The sequence below is a fragment of the Alligator mississippiensis genome, chromosome 5, assembly GCF_030867095.1.
Source record: "Alligator mississippiensis isolate rAllMis1 chromosome 5, rAllMis1, whole genome shotgun sequence".
Classification (NCBI taxonomy): Eukaryota; Metazoa; Chordata; order Crocodylia; family Alligatoridae; genus Alligator; species Alligator mississippiensis.
In genome coordinates, this window is record NC_081828.1 from 181,216,303 (window position 1) to 181,231,759 (window position 15,457).

Here is a 15,457-nt window from a genome sequence, read left to right on the forward strand (position 1 = left end):
CAAGAGAAAAAACAAATTAAGAATAAAACATAACGAGATATCTCTAAATAGAACAGTGACTCTTTAAAAGGGTTACATGTTATATGCCATATACAGTTCTAATTAATTTTCTGCTTTCTGCACAGCAGTTTACAATATGTGTGAAACTACAGAGCCAGAAAAACTCTGACAGACTGATTCTACTGGGGCACTCATTGGCATGTCACATTGACATTCCTTAATGAAAATAAAGAGGAAAAATTGTGCAACTGCAAAAGCAGCACTAAGACAGATCCTTGAAATCACCCTATAAGCTTAAAGCCCCTTGGCTCTTTGGCTTACATTTCCTTTAATTAATTTTTCACTTCACAATTTTTTTTCAAGCTTTTGTTGTCAGCAGAAAATTTTAGGACTTCATTTCTCTCTCCTAATCTCTGTAGACTGCGGTGATGCTACATTTTTGGCTGAGGACATACTTGGTCAGCTGCTGTTTTACAATGACCTGTTTCAATGTTTCTAGCACACTGTTATTCTTCTGGTTTTTAAGCCAATGTCTTCTTCCATCACTCAATTATAGGTCACTATGGTTCAGAATTAGAGAGCCAGTTCATTAAGTCTTGCTGTAGAATTCAGGTTCCTACCAAGTACCACACTGTAATTAGTCAGATGGAGGATGATAAGGTGTGCTGTCACTTAGAACTGCTATTGCTCAAATGAAACATTAAATGAAAGTCTCTGTTGTCACTAGCTGTTGTACCAACTAAATATTACGGATCCTATGACACTGCCTGAAAAGAGAAGGTAATAGCCCTAATTTCATGGACATCACTTTCTCCATTTTACACATTCTGTCTCTCTCACTCAGTAGACCACTCAAAGAAGCCTAAGAGTTGGCTGTATTAGCCTGAAGCATACCACCAGTGCACTCAGACACTCTAATTTATTTTTAGAGCCTTTTAAGACAACCAAAACATGGAAGCCACTGTATAAATCAGATCCAAACCTTATTCTGTTCTCATGTAATTTCTATACTCAATTGCAAATCCTCCTTCCCAACTGGACATGGCAGGATTTGGGAGGCCACTTAGAAAACCACTTATCTAATTGTAGGATTTCAAGGAACTGGTCAAAACTGGTAGGCCTAAAACTGACCAATCTGTTATGCTCTTGCTGACAAATACATAGATCTAGAATATTTTAGCATTGTTGACCTAATCCAAGGATTCGCTGAGGCCCATGGAAAAATTCTCAGCCTTCAAAAACCTTTGGGTCAGGACAGCCATCGATTTATAAAAGTTTTTCATTATAACTTCACCTCTAATCAATACACCTTTTTTGGCTACCTGATGTTTACAGACTGATAATGTAGACAGGCAGATTCTGGTAGCATGACTTCTCTCAGACACCATGCTTTTCATCTTACCCTGCCGGGGAATCTGACATTGAGGTCCAGTCCAAGTATTTGTGCATTCACAGGAGTAACCATTAATTCCATCTGTGCAGCTCCCACCGTTCTGACAAGGGTTGCTAATACATTCATTGATGTTTTCTGTACAATTAGTGCCTGTCCATCCCAGATCACACAGACAGAAATATCCAGAGAGTGTAGCCTGTAGGCATAAACCAAATGAAAAGAAACACAGTGAACTATGAGGCAACTGAAGTAATTGATGTAGTTAATAAAATTATTCATATTTGCATTTGTTTTCAGTAAGCAGTTCCAATGCAGAAAAATAAACACAGCACTGAGTCCTGATGGTAATTTGTGAATTCTTAAAAAAAAAAAAACCTTAATAGGATTAGGTTGGTCCTTCTTTTGTCTATTAAATTGCAGTTTTGTAAGGGCCTTTCAACTAACTTGAAAAATACAAAATTGGTCTTCCTTCAGCCATCCAAGAAACAGTTTGCTGAAATTGTCACCCTAGAAACAAGCACATCAGGTTATCTAAACCCTACAAGTGAGCCGGGATAACCGCTGTTTATAGGTCATTTGGCTCAAGCCTTGTCTCTCTGAAGTCTGAATATTTTAGAGAGGTTATGAGTAGGATTTAACTACTGCAGATAATCCCTATCACTAAATCAAAGGAACACAAGAATCATTACAGTGGTCCACATTGGACCAATATCCTGTATCTAAAAGAGGCCACTAGAGCTTTCTTCAGAGGAAGGTACAAAACACTAGAAAAATTATGGAATAACATGACCACAGGGAAAGTTTCTTCCTGAGACCTGAAGAAGAGTACTGTGATACTTTAAAGCTTGTCTAAGTCTATCCCAATTATGCAGTTTGTCTAATAAAAGATATTACACACAAAAAGTCTTGCCTTCCTAATCCATGTCTTTTGGTGGTATATGCTATGAAACGAGAGACTGTATACGGGTTACAAATTTATACTAACCTATCCAAGGTAACTATGACATTTCTTATTGGGCAAAGTTCACTCAATGCACAAAATATCTGAAGTTGATGCAAGTGTAAACCAGGGATCAGCAACCTCTGACATGCATGCCAGAGCGTGGCAGGCAAAGTCATTTTGTTTGGCACATGTGCCTTGGGGCAGATGGTAGGGAAGGGCCTGGAGCTGGGGTTGCGCTGCCACAACAAGGATCAGGCCCCTCGTGGCTCTCCTACCATTTACATGGAGGTGCATGTGCACCCACCACTGGCAACAAGCTAGGCTGGGGCTCTGCGGACCTGGGTGCAACTGTTTGCAGCCTCCCTGCCACCAGCCACGAGCAGCCCAAGATCTGTGGCAGGTGACAAGGGCCTGCCCAGATCCCAGGTTGGCTGTGGCAGGCAGTCAGGAAGCTGCAAGCAACTGCACTGGGGTCTGTAGAGCCCCAGCCTGGCTTGTTGGCAGTGGGGACATGTGCATCTGGGGTGGACATGGGGAAGATGCAGGGGCTCGATCCTTGGTGTGGCAGCACAGCCCAGCCCAGCCCAGCCCCTTTTCTGCTCTCTACCTTAAGACGTGCATGCACCTGCCACTACCAACGAGCCAAGTCAGGGCTCTAAGGATCTTAGTGCAGCTGCTGGCAACCTCCCAGCTCCCTACCACAGCTGGTTTGAGCTCTGGGTAGGCCTCTGCCAGTGACACAGAGCCCAGGCTGCTCACAACAAGCAGAGGGAAGGCTTTGAGCAGCTGCACTGAGCTGCACTGCAGAGCCCCAGCCTGGCTCGCTGCTCACGGTGGGTGCACTCGCACCTTGGGGTAAATGGCATGGAAGGAGCCCGGGCTGCACTACCCCAACAAGGATTGGGCCCCTCATGGCTCCACCACCATCCACCCCCGGAATGCCAACATCTTCCAAGTAGAGGTTGCCTGAAGAGCAAAGGTCACCAGATGTGGTAAAACAACAGTCACAGCCACATCTTTGGCCTACTCCCTTTGTGGTGTTTTGTACCAATCTACTGGGCAAGGGCACCATTGTGCAGTCACTCTTTTAGTGGGATACCTGCCCAACCATAATACAGTGTTTAAGAATCAGGAAGAAACGGGCTGGCTTGTAAGTCCATTGCATGGGCTTCAACATTGCCTGAGAAAGGTCAAATTTTTCCTTGGAACTTCCTCCACTTTTCTTTGTGCCTACCTACTGACAATGAGTTCTGCAGATTAAAATTTTCATTTTTAACTATTTTAAATTATCTTCATTTTAGTTTCATTTTATGGTCCTCATAAGTTTACTACAAATGATAACACTTGTTTGCACCTTTGTTCTTTGCACCTGTCATTATTTAGTGTTTCTTCCTCTTGTCCTTCCCATTAATCATTTTTCTAAATAGCCCTAATCTTTCCTATTTACCACTATATGTAAACCATTTCACATCTTTAATTCATTTTGGTGCCCATTACTGGACCTTCTTGCTCCTGCTATAAAGTTTTTGACTTAGGTAGGCCAGAGGAATGCAGTATTCAAAGTGGTGGTAATCCCACCATCAATTTACTCCATCAATGTATGTAACAGCAGCATAATATTTTCACTATTTCCTATCACTTACTTTGCAAGACTAACTCCTTTTGTCCCGCAGTGCGCACTAAATGGAGATTTTTATTGTGACACGTGTCTCTTTCCTAAGTGCAGGCAACTCCAGCTTGATGCTGTTTCACTCAGCGCTATTTCTCTATAATGCTCATTTTACATTGATACCTGATTCCACTTAGTGTTCAGCAAGTTTCATTATAATGCTCATGGTCACCATCTTGGTTAGTCAAAATCTTTCGGTTTCACTTAATGCTATTTCTGCTTAGTGCTCCGTTTTTTGGGAACCAATTAAGAGTGCTAAGCAGTGATTGCCTGTATTTTGTTTAGGACTGCAGCAGGTTTTCTAGGAACTGAAATATATATATGAAAAGATCATTTCAGTTACTAGACAACCTAGTAACCTAGAAACCTAATGTAAGATAAAATCTGCCAGTATTCTGTCTAATGGTATCTTTATCTACCTAAAATAGCTATTTACATTGTCTCATTACTTTAGTATGTCTTCTTAAATCTTACTTATTCTCATAACCCCCCTATGAGGTGGCATGGTCCTATTATCCCTGTAGTAGAGATGAAAGCTGTAGCATAGACAGGCTAAGGTCATATCTACACTGCATACTTACATTGCAACAATATTAAACTTACTAGGTTGATCCAAACAGCCTCTCTCTGTACTTGAAAGCAGTATAGTCATACACCCTGAGCCAATGTTCACAAGCTAATTAATTCTGTATCCCAGCAGTGCTTTAGATCGCCTGCTGTACCTTGCAAACATTACCACACTTCTGTTTGAGGAAGTAACCCAAAATGAAGTAGAACAGCACATTTGCAAATACTGTTGCCCAGTACTATATGTGATATAGATCTAACTCTAATGCCAGATCCACAAAGGGGTTTGCCCAGCCTGAGCTGGAGAGAGGGCAGGTGGATTGGAGCCCCCCTGAGGGTTACTTCGAAAACTGGAAGTGGTGAAGCTATGTCTACACAACAACATGGACAGTCTATTGGACTTATGAGTACTGCTACTTAGGAGTGCTAATTACCTCTCCCAAAGCTCTGCAAAGCAACTCTGGACAGAACAGGGATATTAATTCAGGTCTTCCAAGTCCCATCCTAATGGCCTAACAAGGACCCTAAAGTAGATTTTCAAGGAATTCCCCCATTACACTTTTGCTTTGCTAAAAATTAACAATTTATTCTTACTCTCTGTTTTCTAGCTCTTCATTTCTGACCCAGCACAGAATTTTGACTGTTTTCCCCATAAACATTGTCCACTGATAGTCACTGTTGTATCGTAAGTTTTACTCTCCATTTACCATTTTGTGTTTAAAAAGCCCTACTATCTCTCCTGTTCATAACTGGTGTGGCTGATTTACCATCAACCAGGGAAGCTGGGTGCATTTAACAACTACCATACAAGTGACAACTACATTTACATATTTCTCATTATTGCCACATATAGATATAACAAACGAGGGACAAATCCTGCATTGACTTCTGTTCCTGTTCACTCCTACTCTATCCAATGGCATAACACTACGCCTGTAAAAATCATGAATAACAGCACTATATAAACCAATGCAGATCACAGTTCCACCAGTATCCAATGGCTACATCTAAATATCTACATTTTCTCTCCAAGTATAACACGCTGAGCACTTACTAAGCACTGCCCATTCACACAAGGGTTTTGACGCTGACAAATATCACTGATGGGGATACATCCATTTGATCCATGGCCACTCCCAGTGTAGCCTGATGGGCAGATGCAAGTAGGCATCAAACCTATGGAGGATGAGACAAAGTATGCACAGTAACTAGGCAGATCCTGATTACAACCATTTTAGCCTTGTCATTAATGATGCCTAAGACAGATAAGCAGCAGGGCTTTATAAAATGTTTTAATCTATTAACGTACAAAATGTTTTCAAAACCATTTCCTTGCCCCGTGTCCCAACCGGTCACTAAAAGGCTATGTGTTTTGATTTGATATAGTTATTGAAGAGTCCGAAGTCCAAGTTACTGGGCAGTCTGAGGACTTTTGTAGAGATAAGCAAAAGGAAGCTTGCCACTGGAATTGGGGAGCTGGTTGCAGAAAGGTAACTGTAAAGTGGCCCACATCTGCAACTGAACCTGGTGACAGAACCTGGATCTGTTCCTGTCAATACTGTGCAAATTCTTGCAAATTTTCAATATGTTCTCTTCAAATTCCCAATTTTCAATATGTTCTCTTCAAATTCCCAATCATCACCTCTTACAAAATTATTTGATAAAAGCCTATAATGCTAGACAAGCATGGCAGGCCACCAACCTGCCTGAAGGTTAAGTAAACATTCTAAAGGTAAAGGATGTCCCTGCCATGTGTTGCCACAAACTAGTGTGATCTGATTTAAATTTCCTAAAGACTCAGACCAAAATCTCTTAATTCCTAATAAGGCATATTACCTGGAATGAAAGTACAGAACGCCAAAGAATGACAACCTCCATTATTTATTAAGCAGATGTCAACTTGAGTACATATTTTTCCATCTCCTTCATAACCTGGTCAGAATAAGGTCATTATTAGTCCACAACAGTTCATGGCATATGTGAGTTTGTGAAATATACTCACACAACCATCAAGGGAAAGATATTAGAATGCAATGCAAGGGGAGATGTTTTTTTACAACAGCTGAAAAGATTGTAATAATTACTGGACCAGAGATTTTCAAACTTCTTAGGTTCTTTTACCTGGCTATCATGCCTTAAAGGCCTAGTCCTAATGTAATTTATTCTAGTGTTAATCCTAAAAATATTTATTAAAAAAACAGGATTACATGCATACAAGGTTTTTATTAACTTCAGTCAGACCATCCCAGGATGCTCTTAATACACACAAAACTCAATGCAGAGAAGGAAGTGTGGCTCAGTAAGGTACACCCCAGAGTATCATTCATCAAAGTCTATGAACCAGGGGTGGGCAAAATATGGCCTGCAGGCTGGATCTGGCCTGCAAGGCCATTCTATCTGGCCCGAGGTGCCTCTAAAAAATTTAGAAAATTAATATTGATCTGTCCTTGGTTCCTGTCAAAATGACAGAAACCAAGGGCAGTAGGACACAAGGGGAAGCCCGGTGGGCTCCCGCAACAGCAGGGCCCGCCTGGCCCCACCCCCCAGCTGGAAGCCCCAGCAGGGGCTTCTGGCCTGGGACTGTGACACTACACCGCGCTGGAACCTGAAGTAAGTGGGGAAGGGCAGGGAAGGAACCTGGGGAAAAGTGGCCCCTCACCGGCCCCGTGGCCTACGCTCCCTGCTACAGCCACTCACAGCCCGCACGGGGCTGTCCTGAGCAGGCACAGGCAGCCCGTGCAGGGCGCTGGGCATGGGGTGGGCAAGGGGCTGCTTCCCCCCCCCCCCCCCGCACTTGGCACCAGCTTGTAACCTGCCCCCACTGCCACCCTGGGCCCTGTGCTGGCTCCAGGCTTGCCTGTCTGGGCTGCACACAGTGGCAGCAGCTGCAGCGCCCCCCACCCCCGCTTGCCACACCAGGCAGTGTTTGCTGCTGCTGCTGCTGACACCCACCCGGAGCTCGCAAACTGGGCAGCCCAGAGGCAGGGGTGGCAAACACTGCCCGGCGTGGCAAGCGGGGGGCCCGCAGCTGCTGCTGCCGCGGCAGCACAGCCCCGATGGGTGAGCCCGGAGCCAGCATGGGGCCCAGGCTGGCAGTGGGGGTGGGTTACAAGCTGGTGCTGAGCATGGGAAAAGTGGCCCCTCCCCAGCCCCGTGGCCAGCACCCTGTGCTGCAGCTGCTCGCAACCTGCATGGCGCTGCCTGTGCCTGCTCAGGACAGCCCCACGCGGGCTGTGAGCAGCTGCAGCAGGGAGTACACAGCACCAGCTCGTCCGCTGCTGGGTAGCAGGGGATCAGGACTGCATGCTTCCCTCCCGCCTGTACCATGGGGCTGGGGGGCACTGGGAGTGAGCGGGTGCACAGGGCCCCCCACACCAGTGTCCCAGGGCCAGTGCCAGTGGGACCCAGAGCAGGGCAGCAGGGGTACAGGGTCCCAGCCAGCAGGGGCTCTATGGAGCCAGGCCAGCACCCCCCATCCCTGCTGGTGCAGCCCAGCCTGGCTCCACAGACCCCTGCCAGCCTGCACCCCACTCTGGGCCCTGCCAGTGCTGGCCCTGAGACATTGGTCCCAAGAAACTGGGACATTGGTCCCAAGATGGTGACCAGGGGGTGGGCACCTGTCAAGGGGCAGGGCTACCCATGTGGCCCTTGACAGCTTGCCAAAACTGGGTAAGCAGCCCTCCGCCCAAAATAATTGCCTGCCCCTGCTATGAGCCAATTACAATCAGATGCATCAGATCAAAATGTAAGGTAGAGTTTGTTTCCACTGAAATGATTCCATCCAGTTAGAAACATTTTTTTCAATTTTTTTTACCACTTCTATAATGTTGCAGTACTTCTCATAAAGCACTTTAAAATATGCAAACACTTCATACAGACTCTGATTAACACTTCTACTGTTCTATTTACTTTGTGCCTGGAAATGTGTTGATTTGGGAATCACTTTTAGTGCAATAAGTAATCAGTTAGTCTTTGAAAGAAGAGTGATGCATCTGGTTTCTGATATACAGGATGCATTTTTAATTAACATAAAAAATATAATTACTATCTTAATTATACAATTACTGCCTGCCAATTAATTACCTTTCTTTAGAAAAAGGAGTCCTCTAGCAAGTCAGAAGACTAATGTTTTAAATGTTTTGATAGCTATGTCTTGCTGGTTTGAAGTAAGTAATTTACCCCATTTTAAAGGAGCCATAATCAGAAACGTACACTACAAAATGTTCATCACTAAGCTTTCCTATAATTTAAGGTAGTTTTAATGTATGTTGAGTACAAATACTATATTAAACCAAAATACAATTGATTTTGGTAATACAACCCACCTCTATATAAATCAAATTACAGTATCTTAGGACTCTAGTAGTACATCTTTTATATCTTATTATGTAGTATGCTAAAATGTGCAGAATCTTCATGATTTAAGAAAAATAATCTTGCAGAAGATTAACAGGAAATAAGTACATTGTTTTACCTGGTGGGCAAAGACCACAGTGGAATGATCCCATAGTGTTAATACAATGAACCATTGGCACTACTGAACAACCGCCATTCTCCCTTTCACATTCATTAATATCTTGGCAACTGTAGCCATTTCCTTGCCAACCTATGAAGACACAGAGTATACAGCCATAAAATGGGAAAAAAAACCCATAAGACAACCCTTCTCCTATCTTTGATAAGAGATTTTCTGCCTTTCCAAGTATAACAAAATATTATTTTTGAGTGCCCTTAAGACAAGGCGGAGGACTCAGATGGTTCCTCCTGTGGTTTATTATATTTAAAAGCTGAAATGTAGTGTAGGCTTTATAATAATTTAGGCTGTGAGGTATGAATGAAAGCCTTCTGACTGAACACACACTGTTCAGAGTCAAGAATCAAACACATTTTTATCTACATACTAGAAAATATAGATTTACTGCAATAATGGTACAAAGGTTTGTTCTATACTTAATATTGAAAATTCCAAATTTCTGTAATCCTAATTTGTACAAACTACCTAAATTATTTAGGCATGTGTAATCCAAAAAGGAGATTTATAAATTCAAGATTTTGCAGCCAGAAGGGACCAATAAATTGTTTAGACTGACCCCTTGTATAATAGATGTCAAAGCGCCTAATATAATGCTTGTATAATACAAGCCAAAGCTCCTGACTCTGCTCAAGTAATAACATCAGTCAATATTACCAATGCTTGCCCTTGGTGACTGAAAACACAGAAGGCTATGATACCTGTGGGACAAGGCCCGCAATAGTAAGATCCAGGAGTGTTGTAGCACCGAACAGGAGGATTCTGCGAACATGGAGGATTAGGAAGACTGCATTCATCTATATCAGCACTGCAGGCAGAACTACCTGGTGGAGACATCCAACCGGCCTCACAGATACAGTGGTATTTTGGCTGTGAACATCATATATAATGTTATAAATTGTGAAACTTAGTACAAATCAAACAAAAGAAACACTTTATGAAGTTGTTTATAAACTGAGGCAAATTACAAAACAAGTTTCAGAGTATCATGTGATTTTTGTCTTTGCATGGGTTAAGTCAGTGAGGTAACTTTCCCAATCTATTTCTCCCTTTGAGATTGAATCTGTAAGGCATTCCAGTAGCAAGAGCCTGAATAATTTTTTCAGTAGGCAAAAGAAATCTGTAATTTACCAAAATATACCAGAGAAAATGAACAGCAATCATAACTCTACCTAAACATAATCAAAAGCAATCAGCTTGTTTTCCATTTAAGGAAAAGAGACTATATGAAATCAATTGGTGCCTCTCTTTAAACAACCTGTTCAGTAATATGTGTTATGCAAAACCTGAAATAATTAATTAAAATCCAAATACATATTTTCTTTAAGGGCTGCTGTAAAATGTACTAGTGTTCAGACATTCAGAATCAATTGCACCACAATAAAAACAGATGAATAATCAGAGTGGCAGCCTGTCCCTGAACTTCTTTTTGAAAGACAGAAGGCAGGACAGCATGGCACCTTAGAGACTAACTCAGTCAGAAAAACACAAACCTTGGTAGGCAACTTCCTACTTTGTCAGATGCCATGCAGTGAATGAATGAGTTAGTCCCTAAGGGTGCCTGTACACATGCTGGGAGGCTCCTCCAACATGCTGTAATTACAGTGCGTCAAAGCAGACTTGATTAATCAAGTTTGTTGGAGCTTGGTAATTATTGCACTCCAGCCAGCCTCCACGTCTTGTGCATCAGCATTCCCGTACTTCAAAATAGCAGTGGGGGCACTTTATCTAAAGCTCGTTTGATGAGCTTTGATAAAGCAGCTCTACTGCCATTTTGAAGTGCGGGGACCCTGATACACAAGACACTCTGGGTGCTTTAATTAGAGCAGCTTTAATTAATGTGCCCCCCACCCTTTCCCAGCCCCAATGCAAATGTAAAAGCACCCTAAGGTGCCACTCTTCCCTGCCTTCTACCTGACTTCCGATTAACATGGCTAACTTCATTCCTCATATGGGAATAACATCCCACTCGCTTGCCCTGCCCCCAGATGCACTGATGGGCACAACACTGCATTTGTCAGTTTGAGGAAGGCACCAACTGTGAGGGGGAGCCAGGATCTCCCCTTCTGCCAGGAGTGTTTGCTGCAGCAAGGGAAGCTCTGTGCTGCCCCTGTCCAGTTTCTAAGTCTTAGAAGTAAAAGCTTAGAGCAAAGTCAAGGCAACACTAAACACTTCTGAAAAACATGTCATCTGTAAAAGCTGGAAAAATATGAGAAGTGGTGAACTGTGACAGCAATAACAAAATCCTGGATAAAAACACAGATACCACACTGGATTATCTTCACAGAGTGTGCAAGCTATAAGAATACAGCAACTAGCTATACTCCTACCACCAGATAGTACTAGGGATAATATTGACAAGTTCTTGCTTTCACTTCCTTGAGGAAAACAATGATAACAGTATTTATTATTCTTAAACTATTTGAAAATTATATCTCTAAAAAAAATATGAAATGTAATTGAAACAATTAATATTTTTAGATTGGAACGCTCAACCAGAATGCGGAGGCACACTGGGAAGCCATGAGATCCTTTGAAGGCTGATAAGCAGATAAGTGCTAGCTTAGGCTTGTCCCTGCCTGACTGTTCCCTTGCCTCTACTGCCTGGCCTCTCTGCAAGGAGGTAAGCACTGTAATAAATACTTCGTTTTGAAATGGGGTGCTGTTCAATTCACAAAAGGTACAGAAGGGTGGCTGGAGTCTAGTGAGGTATGCTTTGAGTCTAAAAAAGTGGAGAGCCACTGGAATATAGGCCATATCTAATAAAACTTTGAAATATTCAAATAAATGTGTCATCTCCTCAGCTGCTTAAGGTTATACAGTAACAATGGGGCCGATACTGTGCGGGGACAAATGCAGCTCAGGAGGTGTTAAAAACTCTCAAATCTTTCTTTTATGAATGAGAATAGACCCTAATCCCAACACCACACAACAACCAATGTTTGGTCATTTTATACTTTAGTATTTGATTTCTGCCCGTAGCTGATCTTTAGGGTGCATACAGTCATTCGTCACACCCAGTCTACATTCACACCATTTGGTTTAAACTACATAAATGTGGACCAGAAGCAGTGCATGCAGCCATTTGCCAGTCTCAGGAACAATGTGGGGAAACCTGTGTAAGTAACTTTGGGTGGGGGAGGGGCAGGTGGGATTGGGGGTGTTAATAGGTTTGCACGGAGGTTGGCAGGTCTGTGGGGGTGCCTGGTCAGGGGAGGGTGAGAGGGGGCTAAAAATAGCCCATTCAGGGCCATGGGGGTAGGAACAGTATAACCCTGGAGCTCAGGAGAATGGCTGGGCTTTCCCAGCCCTAGGGCTGCACTGCAAATGCATTTGCAAGATTGGCTTTACCCAGTCTCTATCTAAGCTGGTGCACCTACTCAAGCATACTAATTTTGATTGGGCTTCCTATTCTTTAGGGGATTTCAGGCCCCTGAATGACAGGGCATTTAGATTAACTTAACCCTGGTTAGGCTGATCTAAATGTAACACTTGTATGTATCCTCAGAATATGGTTCACTGGAATACATTTGTATAATATGTTGTATGTAGAGATTTATATTTCATGTCTTACCTCACTGGGCTGCTTTCTGTCTGCATCTATGCAGACACCATGCTCACAGAGAGCCTGATATCCTCCTTGGCAGTCATCAAATTTTGAGGTACAATGAGGCCCATAGGTTTCTGGGGTACAGATGCAGCTAAGGATGAAAGCACAGAGCAGTGCTGTAGTGTTCACTATCTTAAATAGTTATATGGTATAATCGTCATGGCAAAATAAGCACTTCTCAGTCTTTAATATCTTTAAGAACACCTTGGTAAAAATGAAGACCTAAGGTAAAAAGTAGCAAGATTCACAAAGAAACGTATCACACAATGCCAAGTATTGCAACACCTACTTTTTAGATACCTGTTCCAATGGGAGAACCCATACCAGCTAGGGCCACACCGATAAACGATGTAGGCCTTTAATATAGAACTGATGATGATGGGTGATCACTTGCGAAGAAGTAAGATTGTCTTCCAAAGATCTTGATGGCGAGTCCACAGGTGGCTCCATAGCCCAATTCTAGATCCACATGTCTTGTTGCAGCGAGGACAGGTGTTTCCAGAAGGGATGGGCACTGTGTTGCTGTGTTGGATGTTCTCATGTTCTTTTTGCCTGTTCCTCTTTTCCTCTTCTGTCTGTTGACAAGCTGTTTCAAAGTGTTGAGATCCCTCCCAAAGAGTCTTCCTTCATTTTGGTTGGTCCTGAGCAAGCATCTCCCAAGTGTTCACATTGATGTTATACCTCTTCATGTTTGCCTTCAGGGTGTCTTTGAAGCACTTTCTCTGCCCTGTGCTACTTCACTGACCTTCTTTCAGCTGTGAGAAAAAGATTCTCTAGGTGGGAGTCAGGAAAGTGAACAATATGACCCGTCTAGCAAAGTTGGCTTTGGATGATCATGGCCTTAATGCTGTTGGAATTTGTTTTGGCCAAGACGCTGATGTTTTTGTATCTATCCTCTCAGCTAATCCAAAGGATCTTGTGAAGGCACCATTGGTGATACTTTTCCAAGCTCTTGAGATGTCTTCTGTATGTGGTCCAAGTCTCTAAGCCATACAGCAAAATTCGAATGACAAACGCCCAAAGGCTGCGCTCACACATTTCAAACGGTGTTGTATTTCCACGTCAATGTCTGTCTTTGATGAAAGATGGCTTCCAAGATAGGCAAAGTTTTTGGCAAGTTGCAGACAGAGAGTCATGAGGTGTTCATTAACATCAATTGGGAGTTCTGAGAGTAGGTTCACAAGTTCATTTTTGATGGCAAAACCAACTTCATGTGTCCATGGCTCTTCTGCTCTCCCTCTCCAGAAGAAGTTGTATCCTCTGCTTTCTTCTTTCAGATGTCCTTCTCCAGCATGTTGAGTTTCAGATAGGGCAGAAATGTCAATGTTGAACTTTCATAGTTCACAAGAGACAATTGCTGTCCGTCGCTCGGGGCAATCACTATTTGCATAGTCCATTAAGGTTCGTACATTCCAGGTTCTGAAAATCATTTTTGTTTCTTTGTGACCAAATAGAGGTGATCTCACTGGATGCAGTTATTCAGTCAGAAACTGATTGAGTCAGACTATGTTTGGGGCACCTTCTCTAGCCCCCTCCCCACGTGAGGTGACCAGAGTGGATTCTAAATAGGAATGCTCAGCCATGGGTGCAGCTGCCAAACTGCTCTTACTGCCTCTGTCCTCAAACAAGACGACTGAAGCAAACACTCACCATGTGCCGGTCCATGACCAGGAACTTCCAGATCTCACAGCCCTGCCCCATTGCCACTCGGCAATCACCGTAGGACTTTCCTGTTCTGCAGAGGAGATGTATAATTCCCATAAGGAAGACACCTGTGTGTGACTTCTTTTAATGTGAGGATGTTGTCGCACACCAAAAAATGCATGGTCCTTGACAGATAGGGATGTAAAAGTGGCGTGAAAGCCAAGACTACTGGAGACACTTGATCTGCTGCAGCCTTCATCCACCTTCACAGCCACTGAAAAGGTGGGTACACTTTTCTTCCGCCTGGTCTGCCATTGAGGTCTTCTTGGACTACAGCTGAATTAGGTAACAAAGTACAAAATTGTGTACTTGAAAACTTCTGCTTTGCTTCCATTCATATGTAAAGGTGCTTAACTTCCATGGGTGTTTTTTACCTTAAAGTTCCTCAGAGACAGAGAGATCTCCCTCAAGGCATGCTTGCACCTCAGTCTTGATAGGGCTGACCAGCCTGGTTTCTATTATATGAATTAACCTGGTTAGGATCCATAAAATAGGCATTTCACTATGTGTCTCCGCTATGGGACTTAATTCTGAAGGCACCCTCAGTTCACGTCTAACTCACTCTGACTGGATTCTGCACAAAAATGCATTGATGTCTGTCATAAGAATATAAGAATTGCCATTTACTGGGTCAGACCATAGGTCCATCTTACCCAGTATCCTGTGTTACAGGGTACATCTACATGTGAATTAATGTGAAGCAATAAACTTGGGAGCCAAAGTAAATTGCTCCCAGGCATAGTGTCTACATGTGCACCTTGGAAAGCAGCAATTTAAGCAAGGCAGAGCAGGCCCCCAGCTCACTGGGCTGACCAGGTGTAATTTATGCCCACGGTCAGCATTTACATGTGCTCTTCAGCACAGTAAATTACTCCATCATAAGATAGTACTGTCCCCAACTTTGCTGCAGAGCTAATTAGTCTACTCTGCAGTGAACTGCATGTTTAGAAGCACCCACACAGTGGCGGACAGTGGACACTGAAAGGGACAGTGAACTGGGTATGACCAGTAGGTCTGTGCAAAGCTTTGGATCACGATTT

The 15,457-nt window shown here is 43.2% G+C and overlaps 1 protein-coding gene across 1 annotated transcript in view; it reads right to left on the minus strand.

Annotated features, from left to right (window-relative positions):
- CUBN (cubilin) overlaps window positions 1–15,457 on the minus strand; it is a 241,539-nt gene that overhangs the window by 214,798 nt on the left and 11,284 nt on the right. Inside the window, exons 7-12 of the mRNA XM_019497851.2 lie at window positions 12,678–12,804; window positions 9,805–9,973; window positions 9,047–9,178; window positions 6,409–6,504; window positions 5,627–5,748; window positions 1,403–1,589 (exon numbers count right to left, since the gene is read on the minus strand). Of these exons, the coding sequence (XP_019353396.2) occupies window positions 1,403–1,589; window positions 5,627–5,748; window positions 6,409–6,504; window positions 9,047–9,178; window positions 9,805–9,973; window positions 12,678–12,804 (833 nt within the window). The remainder of the gene's footprint in view (window positions 1–1,402; window positions 1,590–5,626; window positions 5,749–6,408; window positions 6,505–9,046; window positions 9,179–9,804; window positions 9,974–12,677; window positions 12,805–15,457) is intronic.